The 24,773-nt window shown below is 37.8% G+C and overlaps 6 protein-coding genes and 1 long non-coding RNA gene across 8 annotated transcripts; 4 read left to right on the top strand and 3 right to left on the bottom strand.

The window, feature by feature from the left end:
- The first annotated feature begins 1,360 nt into the window (after positions 1 to 1,360).
- On the top strand, positions 1,361 to 3,800 carry LOC119986184 (probable transcription factor At5g61620). Its single transcript, XM_038830742.1, has 6 exons — positions 1,361 to 1,782; positions 2,354 to 2,568; positions 2,646 to 2,708; positions 2,797 to 2,850; positions 2,937 to 3,056; positions 3,294 to 3,800. Exons 1-6 carry the CDS (start codon positions 1,500 to 1,502, stop codon positions 3,621 to 3,623), a joined length of 1,065 nt encoding a protein of 354 aa, XP_038686670.1. The 5' UTR covers positions 1,361 to 1,499; the 3' UTR covers positions 3,624 to 3,800.
- A 538-nt stretch (positions 3,801 to 4,338) lies between these two features.
- Positions 4,339 to 8,060, bottom strand: LOC119985178 (GTP-binding protein YPTM2-like). Its single transcript, XM_038829383.1, has 8 exons — positions 7,800 to 8,060; positions 6,997 to 7,069; positions 5,959 to 6,006; positions 5,822 to 5,869; positions 5,316 to 5,387; positions 5,015 to 5,170; positions 4,803 to 4,906; positions 4,339 to 4,665 (listed from the first exon to the last, which is right to left on the bottom strand). Exons 1-8 carry the CDS (start codon positions 7,811 to 7,813, stop codon positions 4,569 to 4,571), a joined length of 612 nt encoding a protein of 203 aa, XP_038685311.1. The 5' UTR covers positions 7,814 to 8,060; the 3' UTR covers positions 4,339 to 4,568.
- Positions 8,061 to 10,686: 2,626 nt separating this feature from the next.
- Positions 10,687 to 11,716, bottom strand: LOC119984947. Its single transcript, XM_038829072.1, has 2 exons — positions 11,319 to 11,716; positions 10,687 to 11,025 (listed from the first exon to the last, which is right to left on the bottom strand). The coding sequence occupies exons 1-2, from the start codon at positions 11,566 to 11,568 to the stop codon at positions 10,796 to 10,798; spliced, it is 480 nt and encodes a 159-aa protein (XP_038685000.1). The 5' UTR covers positions 11,569 to 11,716; the 3' UTR covers positions 10,687 to 10,795.
- Positions 11,717 to 14,149: 2,433 nt separating this feature from the next.
- Positions 14,150 to 16,372, top strand: LOC119985768 (flavanone 3-dioxygenase 3). The gene is made up of 3 exons (XM_038830147.1): positions 14,150 to 14,411; positions 14,505 to 14,752; positions 15,705 to 16,372. Exons 1-3 carry the CDS (start codon positions 14,178 to 14,180, stop codon positions 16,294 to 16,296), a joined length of 1,074 nt encoding a protein of 357 aa, XP_038686075.1. The 5' UTR covers positions 14,150 to 14,177; the 3' UTR covers positions 16,297 to 16,372.
- On the bottom strand, positions 16,048 to 17,258 carry LOC119985769. Its single transcript, XR_005465137.1, has 3 exons — positions 16,629 to 17,258; positions 16,379 to 16,449; positions 16,048 to 16,186 (listed from the first exon to the last, which is right to left on the bottom strand). It is a non-coding gene; the product is annotated as an uncharacterized LOC119985769 (long non-coding RNA).
- Positions 17,259 to 17,400: 142 nt separating this feature from the next.
- On the top strand, positions 17,401 to 20,510 carry LOC119985767 (probable disease resistance RPP8-like protein 2). Its single transcript, XM_038830146.1, has one exon. The coding sequence runs from the start codon at positions 17,754 to 17,756 to the stop codon at positions 20,406 to 20,408; it is 2,655 nt and encodes an 884-aa protein (XP_038686074.1). The 5' UTR covers positions 17,401 to 17,753; the 3' UTR covers positions 20,409 to 20,510.
- A 741-nt stretch (positions 20,511 to 21,251) lies between these two features.
- Positions 21,252 to 24,513, top strand: LOC119986214 (peptide methionine sulfoxide reductase A3-like). Of its 2 annotated transcripts, none has more exons than XM_038830782.1 (2): positions 21,252 to 21,821; positions 23,953 to 24,513. In XM_038830782.1, exons 1-2 carry the CDS (start codon positions 21,288 to 21,290, stop codon positions 24,202 to 24,204), a joined length of 786 nt encoding a protein of 261 aa, XP_038686710.1. In that variant the 5' UTR covers positions 21,252 to 21,287; the 3' UTR covers positions 24,205 to 24,513. The 2 variants fall into 2 exon arrangements, with proteins under 2 accessions (XP_038686710.1, XP_038686711.1); XM_038830783.1 differs by having other exon boundaries at positions 21,270 to 21,821; positions 23,927 to 24,062.
- The last annotated feature ends 260 nt before the right edge of the window (positions 24,514 to 24,773 follow it).

Below are 24,773 nucleotides of genomic sequence, written 5' to 3'. Positions count from 1 at the left end.
GATGTGCGTACTTAGGAACAATCAAATCTAGATCTGATTTATCTACTTTCACATTTGTTAAACCAACAAAAAAATCTGAATCCACCGGATTCCTAACTACAAAAGCAGATTGGAGTTTCCGTTGCATGGATGCACATCATATCAATTTTCAATCAACAAGAAGCTACATGGGAGATGGATCTACTAAAAGCACTAATAAATTGGCAAAGATGTTGAAATTATTATATCAAAGAAAAAATATCAATTACCTCAACGAAGATCATAGAATAAAAAGAGTATCAAATAAATAATTGGTTTGGAATTGGTAAACAACAATTATGAAGAAAGATATGTTAAAAAAAAAAAAAGAACCTCAATAATTTTGCGTTCATCGGAGTTGAATCGAGTACTTTCTGTGTCTTAGGGTTTTCTCGATATGAACGACACATCGAAGAAAAGTAAAGTGTTTATAAAGACGATGACGACATACCCTAAACTTAGTTACTAACGCCCTCGTGTATTGTACGGTCAAATGGTGATTTTGTGTTGAGCGGAGTTGAATTGAGTATTTTCTGTGTCTTAGGGTTTTCTCGATGTAAACGACACATCGAAGAAAAGTAAAGTGTTTGTAAAGACGATGACGACATACCCTAAACTTAGTTACTAACGCCCGTGTGTATAGTACGTCCAAATCGTGATTCAATACCGAAACGTGGCATACATATTACGTGAATTTTATGTTCATTTTGATTTTTGATTCAATACAAACTTTTTATTCATTTGTTTTTATTTGTATTTACATATAATTCATTCAGAGTTAATTTTCATTTATATATATATAAGCACCAAATTAAGCTTATTCGCTAATACTACTCTCAGTGTCTCACCATAAAAAATCATATTGGCTAAAGTAAACCATTAATGGCACAACATTGTTAAATTAATAGGAAAGAATATCAAACAGTAAACCATTATTGGCTAGTATATGAACACATCATCCTTACCACTTCAACAACTCAGTGTGGGATAGACATCGATCATTTGAGTATCCTAAAAATGGTAAACAAAATCTTTGAGTATCGGAGGAGTTACCTTTTCCTTGGCAGCCAAGTAACAAAGAGAGTTTATAGTAAAACTCGAAACGGGAGTATACGTAACAGTAAAAAGATAAAGAACAAATCTGCAGGGAATCATTTCACCATCACCGCGTATTATGAGGTTTAGACATATAATGATGTAGCGGGATGAAATTAAATCACAAGAAACAACCTTATCTCCAGCTAAGGTAAGAATCAATCCACCACGACTTCGACTATTTTAAAGATACATACAGTATATCTGTCAAATATTCTGCACTGTAAATAGAAATTGGAAACTTTTGACTGCAAAAGGGCAGGTAAGGAATTTCCACAGCAAGGCCAGATCTGCCAAAACTCAAATTGGGGGGAAAACGTATAAATACCGTAACAGAGAGAAGCTTAGAGGAAGGAAGAAGGAAAAGAAGAGTTGTTTGTTTCGTGATGGTGAAAGAAGCGATCAGGCACGAGACGAGAACATGCGATGGGAATGGGAAGAGATCGTGTGTGAGGCTGTTTGGCGTGAATATTGTGTCGTCGACGCCGGACAATCAGCGAGAACCACGACAACAACAACAGCCGATACAGAAGAGTCTTAGCTTGGGAAATCTGCAGGCGTTAGATCAAGAGGATGATAGTGCTGATCATGGCGTTGAGGCTGGGTATCTATCTGATGGGCCTGTTGTCCATTCCAGGAGAGGCAAAGCTGCCCACGAAAGAAAGAAGGGTATATAGATTGATTATTAGATCTTTATGTAGGTTTTAAATATATGATTATGATGATGTTCTAATAATGTTCATGAGATCTTTAATCTGATGCATGCTACATACTCAAACATGCATGTTTTTGTCAGCAATAATTAGTTCTTTTAATCTGATACATGCTACAAGTGATAGTCATCTCTTTGGGGTCAAACCGTATAGATTCGGAAGGTCCAGAGTTTGTTTCTCACTAGTAGCAATAGCTTGTGGCCATGCACTTCTGTGTGCACCCAAGTTTAGATCCGTATTGGATGTCCAAAGAGCAAAATCATGGTGCTATTATCGTTTACCGAAAAAACAAAAAAATGTGATCAATTTTTTTTTTTAAAACTTAGATTGATACATGTTCCCTTTATTATAGTCCTCCTTAATCATCAAGAATGGGCATTTATGGTTTAAAATCATAAGAAAAATACTAGGCTTGATCAGTATTTATTATGATCCTGCAACTTATTCATATATTTTATGGGTCATTCTTGAAGAATAAGGTTTATTATGTTTTTTGTGTTTTGATCAAAATCTTTGCTACTTATCAGGGAAACCATGGACAGGAGAGGAACACAGAACATTTCTAGCTGGTTTGAAGAAGCTTGGGAAAGGGGACTGGAGAGGGATTTCAAAGAAGTTTGTGACAAGCAGAACCCCAACACAGGTTGCAAGCCACGCACAGAAATACTTCATCAGACATACTTCCACCGATAAGAAGAAACGCAGACCGAGTGTCTTTGACTTGCCTCTTTCAGAACCTGCAGTATGTCTCTTGTTTTCTACACACATTACATAAACATGAAAGATCCCACATGAAATTTCTGTCTCATATATGTGCAGGCCTCTGCTCCTAAAGCAACTCCAAATCTGCCTCCAGTCAACACTGCCAAACCTTTATCAAAGGCAAGTTGATAGTGTAGTTTCTAAATATAATCAACACTTAAAAACTTGTGAAAATGTAGTCGTGATCCTTGTCCTAATGGTCATGCAGGCTAGCAACTCTTCAGTTTTGCTGTCGAATAATGTTGTGGAGACCCAAGCAAATGTGGGTAATAAATTGTTTTTATTTGTGTTACAATTCTTATAAGATTGAATTCATTAGTCATGTTTTGGTACTGTTATATCTTTCAGGCTATTACTGCTGCCCAGATTATGAACTGCTTTCCTAACCTCTGTTTGGATCAACCACCAATAATCAGTCCTGCTTCTCCAGCAGTTAATTGGAAGTATTATTATACCACTCCATACCTGGTAAGAATGTAAAACTTACTGATATGATTCTCAGATTGCAACAAGTAGAGTTTTGGTTTACTTTCTCTATGAGTTTGATCAGTGACCATCAATTCTCGGACATACTTATTCTGCAACATAACTTAAGAAAACTTGTACAAGGTTTAAGGTAACTGTCCTAGATTGATCAAATGGAGTTTGAAATTGCTTGTTTTTACCCTGAAGCTGAATTGGCCTTCTTCTTCTTTTTTCTGACAGCAAGCCATCTCTGGAAGAGGCCAGAGCTCTTTTGGTACTAAAATCATACCTGCAGCTTCACCATTTGTGCACCACATTATGAAGCATTCCAGGATAGACCCAACCTTGTCAAATATCAATCAGAATGCTATTGCTTGTGCTCCTGTTATAGCTCATCCATCGGGCATCCCTTCACCAAGGCCATTGCAACATGGCGTGTTTGAATCAATTCCTCAGACTAGTACTCCATCATTGACTGAGAAAGATCCCCTTGAGCTCAAATTGGACCTCCTCAATCTCCCCAAGGAGCCAATTTATCACCTCGGGCATCAAACGGAGTCGTTTGCATGAATTTGGAACAGTTTTCTTGCTTTCTTGTTCATTCAAAATTGCTTTCATTTTTGAGGAACAGATACAGTACATAATTGAGTTTCTAGTTTTTCATCAAATAAATTCATTTATTTTGTGAAAACTGTTCTTTCTGAAGAACTACCCTTTTCTCATAAGTTACAGATATTCAATGCAAAACCTTTAGCAAATATTTTTTCATAGGTTTGCGGCCCTGCAATTATCAATGATAAAAGTTTTAAAGAACGAACAGAACAGACATTTTAGACTCCAGTTTTGGGTTGGAGGAATCAACAAGTACAAATACTTAGTGGCAATCTTTGGCATGATCCGGTTGGCAATCTTTGAACACTTTCAAAGTAGTCTGGTATTCACAAAACTATGTTAAGGAATTTGTTTAGATCATTTCTTTGCATATGACATGGGGACAACTATACAGAGATAAGATTGGGCTTGAGCTGGTGTCACATCCTTTTGAGAGCCGGCTGTTGCCGACATTTCATAACTTTTGACCCACCCACAACATTGCGCATGAAAAAAAAAAGAACACGGTGAAAAACATAACCTACGAAAACAATACAACATCCGCCCGCGCACATAAATTTTCCATCTTCTTCACATGACATAACGAAATTAAGATTTTCAGCTGATGACAAGATTAAGTTCAACCAAAATCCGACGCATAATATTTTATTCCGAACTTCCCGATAAGCCTACATTAGAATAGAATGATAATGAACCGAATAAGAATTTACCACTATCAGGTAGCCAGCACCACGTCATTTGTACAGTCAATTGAAAAATAACATAAACTAAAAGAATTATTCAGTATTAGCCTGCAAGGCAACTGCCAACGAGAATTATTACATTGTTCAGGAGGGTGAACATAATCTGCTTGGATGACAATTGAATTGAGAACTCTTCTTGAATGAGAGACCAGGCGGTCAACTAAGAAGAGCAGCAACCGGCCTTCTGATTAACAGGCTGTCCATGGATCTGGACTGTTGGTGGCCTTGCATTGTTCATTGCTGGTTGGCTTGCCATCCTGCAGTCAGTAGCAACAAGCTTACTAAAACCATAAATCAAAAAAGCTGAACATATCACCATATACAACATTGGCTTTCTTGGAGTACCCATAATCAATGTATTGATATATTTGATAGGTGCTGAAAAATATGATACCTGTTCTTAATGTCAGCAGCCATGGCCATGAATGCCTGCTCCACATTGGTGGAATTTTTGGCACTCGTCTCCATAAATGGAATGCCAATTTCATCAGCAAATGCCTATTGAAACCCAAAATTTAGTAGATAATAACAAGCCCACTTGAGTACTCGGTAATTAGCCAACAAAAATGTAACCACCAATAGAGGAGGGAGCAGAATGGTAGCTACCTTAGCTGTTTCATATGAAACAACTTTATTGGCAGTGAGATCAGACTTGTTCCCAACCAGAAGCTTATTCACATTCTCACTTGCATAACGGTCTATTTCATTCAACCATTGCTTGACATTGTTGAAGCTCTCTTGGTCCGTCACATCATAGACTATCTGCAACATGTGAACAATTTAGGATACTACACCTGACACAATTTCTGAATGAAACCACGGGAGCAACTGTGAGCACCTACCCAACCCCCTCCCCCCAACAAATACCCCAAAAAACCCCGAACTTTTCTCCAGATTAATAACTTACAATAATGCCATGTGCTCCACGATAGTAGCTGCTAGTAATTGTCCTAAATCGTTCTTGTCCTGCAGTGTCCCACTACATGTACAAAAAATTGTAAAGGGAACAAAAAAGAGCACTGTCAATAACTACTAAAAATAATCATATGCCTCACTTGACATGACAGCATCGTCGTGACATAATCATGATTGATTCAAATACACAGATAACTTAAAAACAGAGGCATCTTGAACGGAGATTGAGCATCAATTACAAGCAGACACTTTTTTCCAGAGCTCAACATTTAAAACACACACACGCTTACTCAGAGATGTGGGAATGATTGTACATTTTATACATACATACATACATACATACATATATACATATATATATCATATATATCGGCTGTCAACACTTGAATAGTGTGCCAATAGTTGTGGTGGCCACAAAGTAGCTGAGTTGTTCAGACATCCACAAGTATTCCACAAAAGAGGGGGGGGGGGGGGAGTAAGTGAATAAATATATCTTACAATTTGAAGTTTCATGGTCTTCCCATCTTGCTCCACAGTACGAATTTTCTACAGGTAGAGAAAAATGATAGTGTCAAGTAACATATCGGAATACAAACTAAAATTCAAATGTCTATCAAATGCTTAAAGATACTTACAAAGTCCACTCCAATTGTACTGATGTAACTATCCAGGTAGGAATCATCCTGCATCAAAGAAAGGAAAAATAGTCAGTTCACTAAGTTGCTGGTTGAGCTCCCTGAAAGCATCAACTACATTATCAACATTCACACTATGCTACTAATAGACTATAGCATGACCAGAATAAAACAATGAATGTATCACAACACAAAATATTACAGTGTCACTCACAATGCTATTATCACATTGTATGGTAGAGTAAACAATATCCGTACACAAGGTACTCGCAGTGAGCGGGGTTGGGGACATGAGATGTACGGGGTCGGGGACATGAGATGTACGCAGACTTTACTCCCACATATTATGTGGAGAGACTTTCTAGGAATTAAACACGTGACCCCTAAGTTGCACCCCTGCAACTCTACCACTGAACCACAATATTAATATATGCTAACAGATATTAAAACTACGTTTTGACAAGACATAGAAAATTCTTCAAATTTGAAATTTCCATCAGCCACCATCCTATGTTTACCAAGAAGAAAGCACACATAGAGAGAAAAGGGGGATATTATTGAGGGATATTTTTTGAACCAAATGCTCCAAATCAAGATAATTACATCACCTATTATTTAAAAAAAAAATGGATAAAAGCTAACTAGATCTACACTCTCAACATTAGGTGTGAATGCAGAATTTGAACACAACATTATCACGGCCAGCCAGTATTATATTTCCACTAAGAGAGGCAGTAGGCCTAAAGCAAGAGTCCTAGGACATTGTCTCAGTGTGTGCATGGTCTATTCTTTTTTTTTTTTTTTTTTTTTTTTTGCAAATAGCATCAATATAGTCAAACAAATTAAGGAGATGAAAGAAAGAGCATTGTTCGAATTTATCATGAGCTGACACTTACAGGAGCGGCAATTGATTTAGACATGGAAATTAGTAATGCTTGTAGCAACTTAAACAAGAAAAGTAAAGGATACAAGGAAAAAGAGAATATATATATATATATATATATATATATATATATATAGGAATGAAAATAAGCTTACAGCAAATCTCAAAAGAAGGCAGGATTTGCCTACTCCAGAATCTCCAATCAGCAGAAGCTTGAAAAGATAGTCACTGCAGGATGTGAGATGCAAAATTATAAATAAATGTACTGTACTTCACAAGCTGACTTGCCAAAACTAATACAACAAAAGGAAAATGTTAAAACTTCAAACGAAGTTCTGGTGCAAAAGCTTCACTTAATTTTTGTTTTTCAAAAACAAAAATTAAAGATTAACATGCAGGGTCCCTCAATACAGAAACGCTATTCTACATTCCAGGACCCAAATTCAAAGACATGCTCGCTTAACTCAAAATTTGTTTTCACTGTTTCCTCTCAAATCGATGAATCTGCAACAGGCATCAGTAGCTACATCAACCTATCGACAACACTTGCCAAGCGAGGTAGTATGATCCAACCCACAGACAACAAAATTTCGAATACAACATGGTAATTCAATGCCAAAAAAGGAACACAGCTTCAAATACCAGATTATGCCTAAAAGAAAACAGGTACCCTTCCTTAGCAAGAAATCGTTGCAGATCTAAACATCTCACTGCCTTTCCCACAGATTAGAGACCCCAAACACAATCTCAGGAAAAAAAATTATGACGTAAAAATCACAACCACAATCGTCGAGACAGATGAAAACAAGATCCTCCAATTAACCGAAGAAAACGAAACAATATCTTCAATTCTTAACCATACGATTTCATTTAACAAAGATTATTGTATAAGTCACACATATCAAAAGAAAACCAAAAAAAGATGAGATTCAAGCGAGCCGAGGGCTCTGGCGCTTACTATTCAGGATTCATGACTGGAAGAGATTACAGGGATCGGACTGGAGGGTGATTAGTGACGAACGGTGCAGAGCTGAGAGGGACCAAATGAACTAGAAAACGACAACAACTGAATGAATGGAGGAGAACCGATGATCGAATTATAAATGGGAGTACGGAACCGAAAAGTTAGGGTTTATTTGTATTAAAAACAGCTTTTATATCGGGTGTATTAATATTTAATAATAGCTTAATAGCTTATTCCTTGTTACCCGGCGTACACCGGTCGAGTATGGAATCATTCGATGATTGTCCGGTGATATTCAATATAATACGGTATCATCCAGGAGTGTCCGGCGATGTCCGTCTTTGTGTTGTTCAATTTTTTCTTTCTTTTTCTTTTTAGTAATCTATATGGGAAAAGACTCAAGGAAAGAAGCTTGGTCAAGGGCAATATTCGAAGAAAGAGGCTCCACAAAGACTAAAGAGAATAGCGGAGTTCGGAAACCTCATCCGTTTTTTTATAAGAGATGAGTGAAGAAGCTAGCTCAACCGAATAAAGATCTGAATCATGCCCTTTCATTAGCTCCACGAGAAAGAAAAAGAAGAACCAGCGAGAGATCGACTTCGAGGAAATCGGGAAGGCAGGGCGCGCAAGCATCCACCCCAAATTCTTACGGGTCTCAATTATCTAATTTATTAGGTAATTTAATACAATCAATTATATAATTTTTTATTAAAAAAAGTCAATAGTTAAGACTTAAGCGTGTAAACTTAAAAAAGGTACAATTCTGTATAAGGGTAGATGCATATTTTCCTATTTAATTAATTTAACAAATACATAATATTAACAAAATTAGTTTGGTAACCTTTTAAACATTCAATCCCCAATAATGAGCTTGTGACTTATTGTTGGTGATTAAGATTTCGAACTGGTGCCCAGGACCGGTTGTAATAAAATTATAACAGGTCCCGCTATAATACCCTTTTTGGGCAGTAAAAATTTTTATTTTTATTTTTATAAATCATAAATATGAAGTGTTCATCGCAACAAACACAACGATATATTTTTTTGTTCGAAACGAAAATCAAATTCAATATGAAAAAGATACGACAATTTTAGACCATTGGAGATAAAATCAAAATATTCAATGTTTTGATCACGATGAATTTGATTTTTGTTTCAAACAAAAAATATATCGTTTGATTCGTTATGAAAAATACTATATATTTATGATTTTTAAAAATAAAAAAAAATTTTAATACCCATAAAGAGCATTACAGTGTGACCTGCTGTAATTTTATTACAGCAGGTCCCGGGCACCCATTTCGAACAGGTTGGAACTTTTTCACACACTATTACACTAAAAACAACTAATAACAAAATCAATGTTATTCATAAAAACAATATTTATCTCCATACAACTTTAACAATCAATATACCCTAAGATATGATTTTTTTCCCCGACTGACAGGATTTATCCTTTTCTTTTAAGTTTAGAAGTGCTACACATCCAAATATTTATCATCCCAAAAATCTTCAATGACACTACTAAGATACTGGAATCTTTATTATTTTTGTTTTAATTTTTTTGCAACTGTTTGCTCAATGATAGGATTTTGTTTGGTGTGAGTTGATTAGGTGTGTTTCTGGCCTCGTTTGGTAAGTCATTTTGGCAAACTATAGATGTTGGTTATTAGCATATATGACTTGTGCCAACCAAACAACTATTTTAGGGTTGGAATGCCAAGACAATTTTTGAACCATATCATGGTTAAAACAAATGGTCCATGTTGAGACTATTTTACTGTTTTTCCCTAATCTACCCTTAGTTTTTCATTGTGTCCCCTAAATACCCTGATCTTGATTCTAGGGTTCTCCAACACAAACACATTCCCGAACTTCTTTCTTCTCTAACGGTGCACAGTTTCGGCCGCAATTGATCTCTACCGTCTTGCCGCCATCGGCTACACTCATTCATTACTGATATTGCTTACCCTCGATTACACACGCGCCATCCTTCCTCTATCGCCATCTCCCAACCCCCCACTGTATCGAATACCCACAGGCCAAAGGTATATAGGAGAAAGATCTGAAAAAAGCTGGGAATATAGCATTATCGATTGCGTCATGCACAAAGGTAACCTTATGATGAAGATATGGAAAAATGAGGGATAACCCATATAGGAGAAAGAAATATATGTAATTGAAATTTAAGTATTCCGTTTTATTATTCTTAAAAAATTATTTAATTAAATGTTTAATTATTTTGTTTAAGGTAATACCCTTGCACGTAATTCGTCAAATAATATTATACAGCATATATGTTACCAATAAAAATTGAACCAAACATGCAAACACTACCAACCATTCAGACAACATTTGTTACCATTATTGTCCAACATATCTGTTACAACCATATAGGCTATTGATAAAATTGTCTACCAAACGGACCCTCTATTTATATTTGAGAAGGGTTTTCTTTTATGGGTTGTATTTTCTACCTTATATACCTCTTTTGATATGAATATAAATCTTACCCTTGGAAAAATTTAATATACAATATTCCTCGATCCAACAATCTGCACCTAATCGCATCTCAAATTACCGATCATAATCAAATCGATCGATAACCGAACCAGTTGGTCATTTATTTTCCAAAAAAATTACATATTTCTTTAAATAACTGAAATAATCGACAATAACCGATCGATCAGTCAGTTAATTTTATATCAAAAAACTAATCGATAACCGACCGTGAATAGACACAAAAACAAACTACTCAGAGACAGACTTGTATTTATATAATTCAAATTTTAGGAATTTAAAAAACTCTTCTTGGACATTTTCTTTTCCAATTCACCGGTAAATCCCATAATCTTTTTAAGAAATCAATAGAAATTGAAAAGCAATAATCATGAACTTGATCATTAGCAAACATTAACAACATAATAAGCAGAATATCCGAATACAATGAATTAAACAATTTAAAATTGGAATAAAATTCTAATCTTAAACTAATGAGGATAATCTTTGATTCTAATACGCTGGTTCATTAATATTCTTGAAGCTTTACGATATTCCCTCCTGCTTTGTTTGGCGCCGCCCACATCTTCCACATCAATTGGTAAGAAGCCTGTTTGAGTTCCATCACTGTCTGTGTCTATATTTCCTTCAATCGTCAATCCTTCTACTGATCTCGCCGCTGCCGAGTCTGGCCTTATCTCATTTATTCCCACTCCAACATCTGCATCATAAATTACTTGTAATTAAGTACACTACAGTTCATTAAGTAGGCGTAAATCTCAAAACGCAAGAACAACCCGCATCACATAGACAACAGTTAAGTGGGACAAGTCCACGAAATCAGAATTCCACACGGAAATCAACCAGGTTGGTTGGAACTCCCTATCTCGGACATGTACGTCCTAACTCCGGATGGATAACCGACTAGGCTATTGCAAAGTTGTTTGAAACACTGAATTTGCAATCTTTTCTAATATATATATGAAGGGACTGGGGAGTACTTTGATGAATTACCTGGATTGGAATATAACCAGAGAATAAAGGCACAGAGTAGGAGCACAAAAGGAATAACGTGCACAGCGTTCTCTGCAAACTTGGTGCGGGACTTCTCCTTCTGAGCCATCTCGACGTCCGGATCATACATGGGTAGCTCGTTTTGGACTTCCATCGAAGACGACGACGTTTTCACAGACACCGGTGATGATGAGTGCATGTAGTACTCATCTGACGACGAGAATCGCATCCAACTTGCCGATCTATGCATCTTTAATTATTAATTTTCTGTTGAAAAATCAAATATTTAAAATGATGACAAGCTGCAAGAGTGAATATGAACAAAATGAGAAGCAGCAGCTAGCTTTTTGTGTTAGAGTCGGTCAGGTCAACAAAGAAAGTGATGCGGCTTTGGATTAGGGAGAGTCTGTTTCTGATCTCATATATGTCATCAAGCTGGCTAATTAAATATTCTGATTATAATTTACTATATATATATATATATATATAAAATAAAGAGTTAAAGAGTGAATAAATAAGATTCGTTGAATATAAACAATTGTGTATTTAATATTATTTGATAACTTTCCAGTTAAAGCTTCCTCGGGATAAAAGCTTGAAATTCTCTCTATATCTTTATAAGTAAAACCAATTAATTCTTATGATATGATATATAAATAATAAATATAAATATAAAATATAATTAATGATATAATCTTTTCTACCGCCCTCCCATTGATCTAGTTAGTGATTACTATTCTTGAAAGATTTCACACGTGTTGAATGTTCAATTTTCCCTCAAAACATTAGTGTTCAAAAGAAGAGGGATTGGTGCCCGGAACATGCTGTAATACCTTTTATGGGTAGTAAAAAATTTTATTTTTATTTTTAAAAATCATAAATATATAGTATTTTTCATAACGAATTCAACGGTATATTTTTTGTTTGAAACAAAAATCAAATTCATCGTGATCAAAACATCGTATATTTTGAATTTATATCCGTTGGTCTAGAATTGTCGTGTCTTTTTCATGTTGAATTTGATTTTTGTTTCTAACAAGAAATATATTGTTGTGTTCGTTCCGATGAACACTACATATTTATAATTTTTAAAAATAAAAATACAAATTTTTAATGCCCAAAAAGGGTATTATAGTGGGGCCCGCTGTAATTTTATTACAGCAGGTCCCGGGCTTCCATCCGTTTGTCCATAGAATTTATCCCTAATAAAGTTTTGGATAATGTTTGTGCCAAAAGACCTCATTTAATGTAGAGTGTTGGATGTGAAGTTAGTCTTACATATGTGTTTTTAATCGATGTCTATTTTAATGCCACATGGATTTGGGGGATTTTTGGGGGTCTCTAACATTGTGCTAAAGTCTTATATGTAGTTTTAGCTAATGCAATCGAATCTCAATGCCACTACAAAAATTATTGTAGTTTTAACAATGTTTAAGACAAGTTTTTTTTTTTTCCTTTCTTTTTGAAACGGAGGAGAGAAATTTGAATTTTGATCATCAAGGTGATAGCTTTAAAACCAAAATTTCATTTCAGAATTTTTTTTTATCGTTTATAGACTGTAGTGACCAAAAATCGTCTTGACCTGCTTGTCACTCGACGATCCAATCAAACATATTAAATGACGATCAAGGTGACACATGTCGATCAAACCAACTCAATCAACATTCATCATGTTGAAAGGCGGCCCATCAAGGGGGCCCAAGCCAAGGACATCCAGCTCCCTCGGCTGCCCATGAAGGGGCATCAATACCCTCGAATAGCCCATCGATGGGCGCTCAAGCCAGAAACGTTCAACACCGTCACCAGTCAATGGACGAAGGCCACGCTCACCTTTAGGTATGTGTTCTACTCCATATCCATACATGCATATGTCAAACACCTTATAGACTATTTTTTTTTTTGCAATTTATAAAATCACAACAACCGCCACGATCAAATGGATGCTAAATGAATTGCTACTATATATTCACACGCAGCCGACAGGCTTTTATGATCCGAGTAGCGCAACAAAATACATGCACTGTCTTTTATGCGCCAACATTTAAGCACTTGCAAACAAATTAGACTTCTGTTCGGTTTCGGGAGCTCTTTTTGAACTCTAATATGATAAATTATATTATTATTATGTGCCTTACGAATCCAGAGATATATATGCTTATAAAAAATAAAAATAAAAACTGAATCCAGACATACGTTCTTCAAGTATTATTTTATATTACATGATCTGAACCCTTTTGTAGCACCCGGCTCGAGTAGTGGAGCGACAAATCTATCTAATGTCAAGTTTGGTAGTATTAGGCGAGTTATCTAGTGATGATGGTGCTAAATCTTTTATGTCACATTGACCACTAAATCTCTTATCCCACATTGATCATAGGAGGATACGAAGTACATAAAATAACATGTTAAACTTTTAAACTAGTAACAAGTATTTTTTTCTGAACTTAAAGTATGAATTGGTGTTGAACCTAAAAAAACAAAACTGTGCTAGCGAATATAGGTTGAACCCAAATGGACAAAAGTCTTACAGAGGGGCAGGCTGTTGCACCTTTCCCTTTATGGTCCGATGGATTTGTATTACCGCAACAGCAAGCAATCTGTTTCTTATTATGAAATTCAAAATGGAGAAGGTGCATGCTTTAATTAGTGACATATATATTTGTTAATTATATGCATTCATTCCCTAGTGCCACTATCCCACTAGTCCACGTCCGAACCACCAAATGACACCAGACAGCTTTTTGATTAACCTAGTCATGAGTGTTTGTTGGTTTATGCTCATCTTGCCCACACACACACACACACACACATATATATATACACAGCAACATCTTAAGGTCGTTCAGTATTGTTGATGTGATGGAGGAAGAGCATAGTTCAAGCTCATTCAAAATTGGTGAAACCCCACAAGAGAGGGGGTTTTCCTACGTACCAGACTGTTACGTGATTCCATCTTCGCACCGGCCGAGTTCGGCCCCGGAGACCGCCTTTGTACCCACCATCGATTGGGGTATGTTGAGGCAGGATGCCGCACAGCGAACTAGCGTTATCAAGCAAGTTGGAAATGCTTGTCGTCGCTTAGGCTTTTTCCAAGTAAGTTTTTCTTTTCTTTTCTTTTTTTTACGTGTCTCTTGTCGCAATGCAATGACTAATGTAACAGATCATTGATTTGGTTTTCATGATCAGATTGTGAATCATGGAATTTCACAGTCGATTATGGACGGAGCTCTGTCGACGGCGTTTGATTTTTTTGAGTTGCCGATGAAAGAGAAGGTGAAGCATATGTCTAATGACATATACAAGCCAGTAAGGTATGGTACTGGGCTCAAGGATGGTGAGGACAAGGTCCAGTTCTGGAGGGTATTTCTCAAGCATTATGCAAATCCCCTCACTGACTGGATTCATTTATGGCCTAATAATCCTCCTCATTACAGGTTAGTATTAGTTAATTAATTACTTACGAACATTGCATATATATATATTCACTTTGTAAGACGAAGATCTAGTTGCGCAATTCGTTTAATACATATATGTATACAAATGTAGAATCTAGCTGTGGAGTGTATTCTGCGCTAGTGGAATACTATGGTCCAATGATAGGAGAGTGCTGCCTTTTGTCAATTTGATATCTCTGGTGGTGTTTCATTTTGTGTTTTAGTGACAAGTTGTGTGATATGCCGCCGACTTAATTACTTTGCCGCATTCATAAGGATGACGTGGCATATCTCCGGTTTGTTTTTTGACATCTAATATGTACTTAAAACTTAGATCATCCAACCCATGCGACCAAAATTCAACACATAACCATAAATGTATTGCTCTCAGTGGACGTCTCCGCCTCATTACTCACAGTCATCATACCAATTTATGTATGTAATAATAATATTTCTACAAGTCAAGGACCTATTGATGACCTTGCCTTGTAAATATGACTAGTCGTGAATTTTGGGTATACATGACAACTTGACATTATCCTAGTGGTTATATCATCATGTTTAGAGATGAAGATCTCTTAGTTCCGATGTTTGAATCGGTGGGACGCAATTCATTGAGGTCTTGGATTTCGTAGGTGAGGGTCTGCTTCCTGGGAGGGGTTAAGAGTCTTATTCTGAGCCTTGGCTCAATCTTACTTGCGTACTGAGATTTGACTGATGACTAAATTGGTGACCTGCTGTATATACGGGGTGGTCATCCCAAGTTTAAAACTAGCTCAGGGGTCACAAAGTAACCTTTGGGATGGGGCCTTCCTGTAAAAAAAATAAAATTCCGGGTATACATGTGCTCATGATGCCCAACTTTTGATTGTGATAAATTTTGACATCACCTTGATTCAAAACATAGTTTATATGTATTGTAATCTATGCACTTCTTTTTCTTCTTTTCCAGGGAAAATATGGGGAAATACTGTGGGGAAGTGAGAAATCTAGCATTGGAACTGATGGGAGTCATCACAGAGAGCCTAGGCTTAGGACCAACATACAACCATATTACCAACAAAATTGAGAATGGAGTGCAAGTGATTGCTGTGAATTACTACCCACCATGTCCAAACCCAGATATTGCATTAGGCCTCCCTCCACACTCCGACTACTCCTGCTTCACACTTGTGCTCCAGAGCTCGACAGGGCTCGAAATCGCTAATCGAGAGGACAGCAGCAAGTGGCAGGTGATCCCAGAACAAAGAGGAGCACTTGAAGTTCATGTAGGAGACCATGTCGAGGTACTAAGCAATGGAATCTACAAGAGTGTGGTTCATAGGGCCACACTTCATTCATCAAGGAAAAGAGTGTCCATTGCTAGCTTGCATAGTTTGGGGATGGATGATAAAATGGGAGTTGCTAAGGAGCTTGTTGATGAGGAGAACCCACCTGGGTACAAGGAGAGTAGCTTCAGAGATTTCTTGAATTTTCTTTCCAAGAATGACATTGCTGAAGGGAAGAGCTTTATTGATTCCATAAGGATCAATAAAAATATCTGAAGTCTTTTTTTTTTTCAAATATTATAGCAAGAGAACTAACTAGTAGTAGACATCCACTCATGCAAGTTTTAGCGTATCTTACCAGTCAATTTGTTATCGCTGAGATCTATTTCCTTGAGCAATCTACAGTTTCCAATAATGGTTGCTATGCTCCTGCAAATTTATTAAAGTCCAAGGAGCTCAAACATTAAAAGAATTAACACATATGAGTTGACAGAACATCAGGCAAACGCTCATGAAAGTAATTTCATATTTCAGGTAACTAAAGAATGGAATGTGAAATGTATGAGTTGTTAGTGAAATCTATTGGGAAGTCAGGGTCAGCATGTTACCTTCGAAGTTGTTACGTGCAACAGACAACTTCTCGAGCATGGTTAAGTGCTGTCACTCTATGGTGGCGAGAACCACAAGTGACACCAATCCAGCTGCACACTGATGCATAGGTGATATTACCCACCTCCACTGCTAAGCAAGCCATGAAAATGTTCAAAAACAACCCAAAAATAAGAAAACAGATGGGCTTCATGAGTATGCTAAGACTAGAGGACCATCCAAATGACTCTTTTTGGCAACCTTCAAAGAAGGCAACAATGCCTAATCGTCTTGATCCTCTTGGACTTATAATATCTATTAGAGAATAGGAACTTCCCATACAATAAAAAGGAAAAATAATTGTAATATCCCCCATTTGAGTCTTGGATTGACCTAGATCTGCAGCAATAATAATTGAGAATCCAATTTCCCTGGGTAATACATAAGGTCCACCACTAAGGCACAATCTCATAAGAAGTTTCTACGAATCATCATTCCACCTTCTTCACAGAAATACAAGTCAACTTTTCTTCATGACTTTATGATATGGCTTAAAAGAAATGCTCAGCAAAATTTCTAGGAAAAGTTGAAGAAAATGTAAAAGCTAGTGTCATGTGGACCATGAACAGCCTCTTTTTCTTGCCAGCCAAAGTTGACTCCACCAAATCTTCTTGTCAGCTAGTGGATGTGGATTAACCTGGCCCACTCACATTTGATTAGCAAGTGCTGACAATAAAGTATGAACCCACCCAACCCCTTTATGAAAAATATGACTTTGTGAAAAGTAATAGAAGAAAAACAAAAACAAAACTTACTCTTCTTGGATCTGGAATGGTAGCAACTCAAACTCTCAAAGTGATTTCTGTGTTCTGCAAATCAACCCATAGTTCTTTCTAAGATCAGGTTGTGCCGTGCAAGGTTCAACAAACAGACTCTGCTTGGCTATGGAGTATTAGCAACTCAAAGTGAATTCTGTATTCTGCAAATCAACCCATAATTCATTCTAAGATCAGGCTGTGCCGTGCAAGGTTAACAGACAGACAGACTGCCTTGCTGCCCCCAGTAGGCCAATAGTAGAAAGAAGAAACAACCAGATTGCATCCGGTTGGCTTCCCCGACTGTGTGAAGATAAAGCATAGCCTAACATGGCAGAAGCAGTTGTTTCCTTCCTTCTGGACAGGCTTGCCGATGTACTTGATCAGTTTGAGTTCAAGATAAATGTTCGCAGAGAAGTTATGCATTTGCAAGATGAACTGAAACGCATGCGGTGCTTCCTTAAAGATGCTGATGCAAAGCAAGATGATGATGAGAGAGTTCGTAACTGGGTGTCTGAGATCAGAAATGTCGCTTACGATGCTGAAGATCTCATTGACTCATTTATTCTCAAAATTGATTCCCTGAAGAAGAAGAACTTCGTCAAAAGGTATGCTTCCTTTCATAAAGAACTAAGAGATCGCTCCAAGATAGCAGATGATCTCGAGGCACTTCGTTTGAGAGTCCAACACATTTCTGCCAGTCGTGAAACATATGGAATCAGAAACATTGGAGAGGGAATCAGCCAAGCAAGCGAGACGCTGCGGAAGCTGAGAACATCATCTCCCCGCGGTGAGGACATGGATATTGTCGGCCTGGACGATGATATAGCTACGGTGGTGGCTCGACTAGTAGGAGAAAGCAGTTGGCATGCAATTTCAATCGTTGGAATGGGTGGTATTGGCAAGACCACTCTCGCTAGAAAAATATATAATCATGCGGACATTGGAACTTATTTTCCATCCCGTGCTTGGATTTATGTGTCCCAGCAGTTCAATGCTAGAGGTATATTGGCGGCAATTATAAAACAAATTGCATCCCCAAGGGAAAAGCTGGAATTGCTGGGGGATGAGGAGTTGGAGGAAATGCTCATCGAACATTTAAGAAGGAGACGGTACCTGGTAGTTCTGGATGATATATGGACAACAACTGCTTGGGATCACCTTGCAAAGGCTTTCCCTCGCAAGAGTAATGGAAGCAGATTGTTGCTCACCACACGCAACAGAAACGTCGCTCTGCATGCTGATGCTCAAACTGTTCCCTACAATTTGAACTTCTTAAATAAAGAGAACAGCTGGGAGTTGTTCTGCAAGAAAGCATTCACAAGTACAAGTTGCCCTCCGCAACTGGAGGAGACTGGAGAAGAGATCGTGGAAAAATGTGGTGGTTTACCACTAGCCATTATTGTAGTTGGAGGCCTGCTTTCAAGAAAAAAGAAGTTTGTTGAATGGGAGAGGGTTCTGGAAAATATGCACACGCACTTCGCCAGAGATCCAAACGGAGTGACAGCAATACTAGCTTTAAGCTACAATGACTTGCCATACTATTTAAAGGCTTGCTTCCTTCATTTAGGCCTGTTCCCAGAAGACCACTTCATTTCCACACACAAATTGTTCCGGCTGTGGATTGCAGAGGGGTTGATTCAACATCAAGACGAAAGGATGGAAGACATAGCAGAGGATTATTTGAATGAGCTAATTGGCAGAAATATGGTTCAAGTGGCAAGAATGAGCATCAATGACAGGGTCAAATACTGCCGTTTGCATGATCTACTTCGAGAGAGTGCCATCTCAAAAGCGAAAACAGAGAACTTTCTCGAGGTTGATGAAATTCAGAGAATCACGCCTTCAGCTACATCTCGTCGTCAAGCTATTTATTCAGCTGTCGACGAGATATCCATAGGACGATTATCCAAACACCTGCGTTCCCTCCTCCTTTTTATCATAAATGTTCGCAGGCAGAGTACTTATCGATTTCATAATCCTTATAGATCAGTTACTGATATAGATTATATCACTAGAAGTTTCAAACTGCTTCGAGTTCTAGAGTTGGAGGGTATAACATGTGGCAGCATTCCAAGCACAATTGGAGGACTGATTCATCTGAAATACTTGGGATTGAGGCAGACCAACTTGCAATCTCTTCCACCAGACATCGGCTCATTAACTAACCTGCAGACTCTTGATATAGCAGCAAATCTTCATCTCATGATAGTACCTAATGTGATATGGAAGATGAAAAACTTGCGACATCTATGTATGTGTGGCAACAAGTACGGTGGGTGTCTACAAATTGACACCCTTCAGAATCTCCAGACTCTATCAGAGATACACCTTGACAGATGGAAGCAAAACAATTCATCAAATTTAACTAGTCTTCGAAAACTGGGACTAAGAGGTAACTTCAATACAGACACCACTGCAATATTCAACTCAATTGTGGAACTCATACAACTTCAGTCCTTGTACCTGCGTGCTGAAGATGCAGAGTTCCCACCACTAACACAGCTTTCTTCGCTTCGTCGTCTCGTGAAGTTGCATTTAAGAGGGGAGATTACACACTTTCCAAGCCTACAAGAGTTCCCTCCAAATTTCTCCCAATTAACACTCGAGCACACCAGTCTTAGCCAAGGTTCAATTGAGATACTCGAGAAGCTGCCAAAACTAGAGGTCCTGAGACTGAAAGCAAGGTCTTACAATGGAGAAACGTTGGCCATATCTGCTAATGGTTTCCCCCAGCTTGAGGTCCTGGAGCTGGACTCCTTGGAATCGTTGCAGGAGTGGAGTGTTGAAGCAGGCGCAATGCCAAGGCTTATAAGATTACGAATTTTCAACTGCAAGGGGTTAAAGATGTTTCCAGAAGAAATGAAACTTCTCACTGCTCTACATGAGTTAGAGATCAAGGAGATGCCGAAAGTGTTTGTAGACAGGGTTCGAGGGGGAGATTTTCATAAAGTCCAGCACATTCCTGCTATCATTTATATATAGTTTGTTTATCTACGACAATGGCAGCTATCAGAATCTCAGCTCTACATTTTGATACTATTTATATAGCATGCTTTATCAAGGTAATCTCCCTTTCTTTCTCAACCATATTGAGAGCATCTAGTATTCCATTTCAGTCACTCAGAAATTACACTCAGTTAATCTCTAAACAACAAAAATGCTTCTAAACTCATAAAAACCTATGGAGTGAAGCAAGAACACATAAGAATCAAAATCCAGACAGGGATACGTAAGAAGGGCTTGCAATTAAGTTTTGACAAATGACAATGGGTTCTCGTACTTTTTTACACATTCTATGCCGTCAATGGCTTCACAAAACTATACATTAAACTCTGTATCTGCTTCAACAAGACTCCTAAACAGAGAGACCAAAAACATATGAGGTATAAGGAAACGAAAATTCTATCCAAGGTACGACGTGACTCACAAATTGTTGGAATCGTGGTTCATGCCAAAGGACTGCTTCGCCGCACCTGCTGCCTCCAACGAGTGCTTTCTTTCTCTCCTTGGTCTGGTTGCTATCAAGAGAAACAGATGCAGAAGATGAACAGGAGTGAGAGAAATTACAGAATCCCTTCTTCAAGTAGCTAAGACATTATCAGGTTCTCGTGTTACCTCACTATAATGCGAAGCCGAAAGAAACAGAATTGCAGTGACGAATTGCCACATCTAGTTTTCATTGATTCATTCCCAATGACAAAGCTAAACGGGCCGCAAGCCCAACAACGAATGGGCTTATTGTAGAGAAGCCCGGTCCAAGTAACAATATGAGATATGAAAATAATTAAAATAATTTTTTTAATAATAATAATTCAAACCTATCCTTTCCTTTACCAGTTACCACTACACGCGTTTCATACAATGTTGCGCACTCTCGCTGCTTCTTCCTCCACATCCTTCGCCTCTCCTCTTGTCCCTTCTTCTTCTTTTTCTTTCTCCAAACCCTTATTTTCTCTCTCTAAGCCTTTTCTTTCTCTCTCTAAACCCTCCTCGTTTCCTCGACACACCAGACGCTTCTCTCTCTACAAAGCTCCCATGAACATCCTTAACAAGTTGGGTTTTGGCTCCAAATCCTCAGACCCATCCGCCATGAACTCCTCCATCCCTCAAGGCCCAGATGATGACGTTCCGGCTCCAGGGCAGCAGTTCGCACAATTCGGCGCCGGATGCTTCTGGGGAGTGGAATTGGCGTTCCAGAGAGTGTCGGGCGTGACCAAGACAGAGGTGGGCTATACTCAAGGGATGATGCATAATCCGACCTACGAGGATGTTTGCGCCGGGACTACTGGTCACAATGAGGTGGTGAGGGTGCAGTATGATCCCAAAGCTTGTAGTTATGAGAGTCTGCTTGACGCCCTCTGGGCTAGGCATGACCCCACCACCCTGAATCGCCAGGTGAGTCTTATCCGTTTGTTCTTCCTTATTTCTGTGTATTTCTCACTTGGAACAAATAAAGGTTTTTAAATATGTTGACTCCATTTTCCAAGATAACATTAGTGAGGACATAGCTAATAGGATTAAAAATAGGTGCATGTAGTGGAGTTATGCATATGAGGTTTTGTGCAACCTAAGTATTTTTTAAGGTTAGGAAGATTCTATAGTTCAGCTATACGAACATATATGGTTTCTCAGTCTTGACTATTAAGACATACATATCCAAAAAAAAATGTATGTACCAGCTTCCTTGGATGTATGGTGACATGATGGAAAATATGATAAGAAATGATATTATTAGATTTAAGGTAAAAGTAGCACCATTGAAGCAAGAAAACCTTAAGATGATATGGGCATGTAAAACGTAGAGGTAACAGTGTGGCGTGGGAAGAATAGAAATAATTTGTATAGGAGGAAGTGAAGTGCAAACCCTACGGATGTATATTCCATAAAAATTGATGAAAATATGATCCTAGATATAAATGAATGGTGAAAACTAATACAAATAGTGGATCCCATTGATTTTCTCAGACTCATGTAGTCGACACCAAACTTTTGGAATAAATGTTCGATTGATGATGATGATTTCTCACTTGGATTTTGTTGGTATTGTGTAATTTTTTTTTTGTATGCTGTAGTTTATTTGGTGACTCTTCTGGAATCTGGGTGGTTGAGTTCTCCGTATATGATGCTTGATGATCATTCAGACTCAACTGTAGTCTTTGTTTTTTCATTGAAGATGAGAACTTTCTGCTAATTTGTTTGATTTCTGCTAAATGTTTAGATTTTGATAGCTTAGGTCACTTGTTCTTTGATTAAATTTTTTGCATATGGAAGTTGTCTTTCTTGCAGATTTGAAATGTGATTATCGTTGCATTATTATTTAGCTTTTTCCTATTCTTGGGATGATTTTGTTCTTTTTTTTAAGGATTTCTTTACTCACCATTTGGCCGACAGGCTGTCTATTTTTAATTATATTCTGTTGAAGTTAGTGAAAATGGAAATGAGTATTTTTTGAGTTGACTCGATATGCAGAAACTGCATTTTTGGGACTTAAGTAGGCTACATTTTGGGTGTGTACTGTGTAGGGATAGGTGGATACGGTGCATCCCTGCAAATTTATGGTTATCCATTTTCAGAGCTACTTGGAATAGACTTAGAAATTGTTGGCATGAGACTTGGTTTACAAGAACAGTTTCTGGTGTGGTGGTTTTTTTTTTTTTTTGCTTGTGTATAATAAAAGTGATCTAATAACAGAGCCGGGTTTTGTTTGTGTTTTAATGTATATCTTACTATCATCCTGTATACCCCTTATCTGATTACCTGGATTCATCAATGTTTTATTGTGTTCTTGTTGATTTCATTTTGTCGACTGGACATCTGTGAAGCTTGAGCTTTAAAAAGACCAGAAGAGGTTGGATGGAAGGCATATCTGTCTTCTGACAGTGCTATCAGCCGATCTCAAATTGTTTGGACAAATGTTTTGAATCAAAACCTGATGATTATGACTATGACAGTGATTACGTTACTACGCTTGTCATTTGGTAAAGAGTTTTGTGTTGTCTCAACTCTCAAGTATGAGCCCCCATTTCTCTGCTGAAGGTGTTGTATTTTTCATAAAAACCATCCGATTGCTTTTGGCGTTTTGGGAAAATGTCTGGGTGTAAGCAGATTTTCAATGTCAAGAACAGTGAGGCATCCACCCGCCGTCTTCCTGCCCGGCTCCCGTATTTTAAATACCAACCATGGTTTGATGGTAGATTATAACTGAATTTTCATTCTCTTTGTTTTACAAGTATGAGGCATTGATAATTTTGAGATACCATTTGCTGGTGGTTTTTCGTAGCCGAGCTAATAGGTCACAAATTTCAAAAGTTATTTTCTCCGTGTATATTTTTCATGATCATCGTCTCACTTGTAGGTTCAGATTCACTAAATGTTCACCTGGATGGATTAATTACTCAACCTCTTAATTGATTGTGCTAGCAAGCTAAATTTTAATCATTTTCAATTTGTGCATGTTGTTGAATGTGGAATTCTGGCTGGTCATTTTTGCAAATTCTTAGACATTGTTAAACCCCTCTATGGCCAGGGTAATGATGTTGGAACCCAGTACCGATCGGGCATATACTTCTACACACCTGAGCAGGAGAATGCAGCTCGAGAAAGTTTGGAAAAACAGCAGAAGCTCTTAAACAGAAAAATTGTTACTGAGGTCCTTCCAGCGAAGAAGTTCTACCGAGCTGAAGAGTACCACCAGCAATACCTTGAGAAAGGGGGCCGGATGGGATCTAAGCAATCTGCTGCAAAAGGCTGCAATGATCCTATCCGGTGCTATGGCTGATTTTAATGCATAAAACAGGTAAACATGTGCCTAGACTGGGTAATTCATGCTTTCGTATTCATAGAATTGTGGTTTTATAAATAAAATAATTACCCTGGCTTTTATATTTCTCCAAGCTGAGGATGCAATTATGTGTAGGTGACTAATCATTGTGTCTTCTGTTCCTTATGGATATATGTATACCAGTGGTATGTTTTACTGCTCAAGGATACTGTTTGGCTGTTAAGAATTGTTGGTTGTCTGAAATACAGATATTCATATATGTATACTAGTGGTGTGTTTCACTGATCAAGGATACCGTTTGCAACAGTGCTAGACGTCCCAGGGACGTTTATCTTTTGTCGTACCATTTGGCTGTTAAGAATTGTTGGTTGCCTGAAATACAGATATTCATAGATGTATACTAGTTGTGTGTTTCACTGCTTTAAGGATACGGTTTTGCTGTTAAAAATTTGGGGGGTGGGGGGGGGGGGGGGTGGGGGGGTTCCAAAAGATAGTGAAACTTGTGTCAAAGTTATAAATTAATTCGTTATTTCGTCCATACGGACATCCGCTGGCACTTGGGTTTC

The sequence above is a fragment of the Tripterygium wilfordii genome, chromosome 19, assembly GCF_013401445.1.
Source record: "Tripterygium wilfordii isolate XIE 37 chromosome 19, ASM1340144v1, whole genome shotgun sequence".
NCBI classification, from domain to species: Eukaryota; Viridiplantae; Streptophyta; class Magnoliopsida; order Celastrales; family Celastraceae; genus Tripterygium; species Tripterygium wilfordii.
Note: the sequence above shows the minus strand (reverse complement) of the source record. Positions and strands in the feature narration are given on the sequence as shown.

Coding starts and splice junctions, on each gene's coding strand:
- LOC119984947 (XM_038829072.1), bottom strand. CDS start 11,568: ATGCATAGATCGGCAAGTTGGATGCGATTCTCGTCGTCAGATGAGTAC. Junction 11,026..11,318: donor CTGGTTATATTCCAATCCAG/GTAATTCATCAA, acceptor TTTATGATGCAG/ATGTTGGAGTGGGAATAAAT.
- LOC119986184 (XM_038830742.1), top strand. CDS start 1,500: ATGGTGAAAGAAGCGATCAGGCACGAGACGAGAACATGCGATGGGAAT. Junction 2,709..2,796: donor CTGCCAAACCTTTATCAAAG/GCAAGTTGATAG, acceptor ATGGTCATGCAG/GCTAGCAACTCTTCAGTTTT. Junction 2,851..2,936: donor TTGTGGAGACCCAAGCAAAT/GTGGGTAATAAA, acceptor TATATCTTTCAG/GCTATTACTGCTGCCCAGAT.
- LOC119985178 (XM_038829383.1), bottom strand. Junction 5,171..5,315: donor GTGGAGCACATGGCATTATT/GTAAGTTATTAA, acceptor CACATGTTGCAG/ATAGTCTATGATGTGACGGA. Junction 4,666..4,802: donor GCTGCTGACATTAAGAACAG/GTATCATATTTT, acceptor TACTGACTGCAG/GATGGCAAGCCAACCAGCAA.
- LOC119985767 (XM_038830146.1), top strand. CDS start 17,754: ATGGCAGAAGCAGTTGTTTCCTTCCTTCTGGACAGGCTTGCCGATGTA.
- LOC119986214 (XM_038830782.1), top strand. CDS start 21,288: ATGTTGCGCACTCTCGCTGCTTCTTCCTCCACATCCTTCGCCTCTCCT. Junction 21,822..23,952: donor CCACCACCCTGAATCGCCAG/GTGAGTCTTATC, acceptor CTCTATGGCCAG/GGTAATGATGTTGGAACCCA.
- LOC119985768 (XM_038830147.1), top strand. CDS start 14,178: ATGGAGGAAGAGCATAGTTCAAGCTCATTCAAAATTGGTGAAACCCCA. Junction 14,412..14,504: donor GTCGCTTAGGCTTTTTCCAA/GTAAGTTTTTCT, acceptor TTTCATGATCAG/ATTGTGAATCATGGAATTTC. Junction 14,753..15,704: donor AATAATCCTCCTCATTACAG/GTTAGTATTAGT, acceptor CTTCTTTTCCAG/GGAAAATATGGGGAAATACT.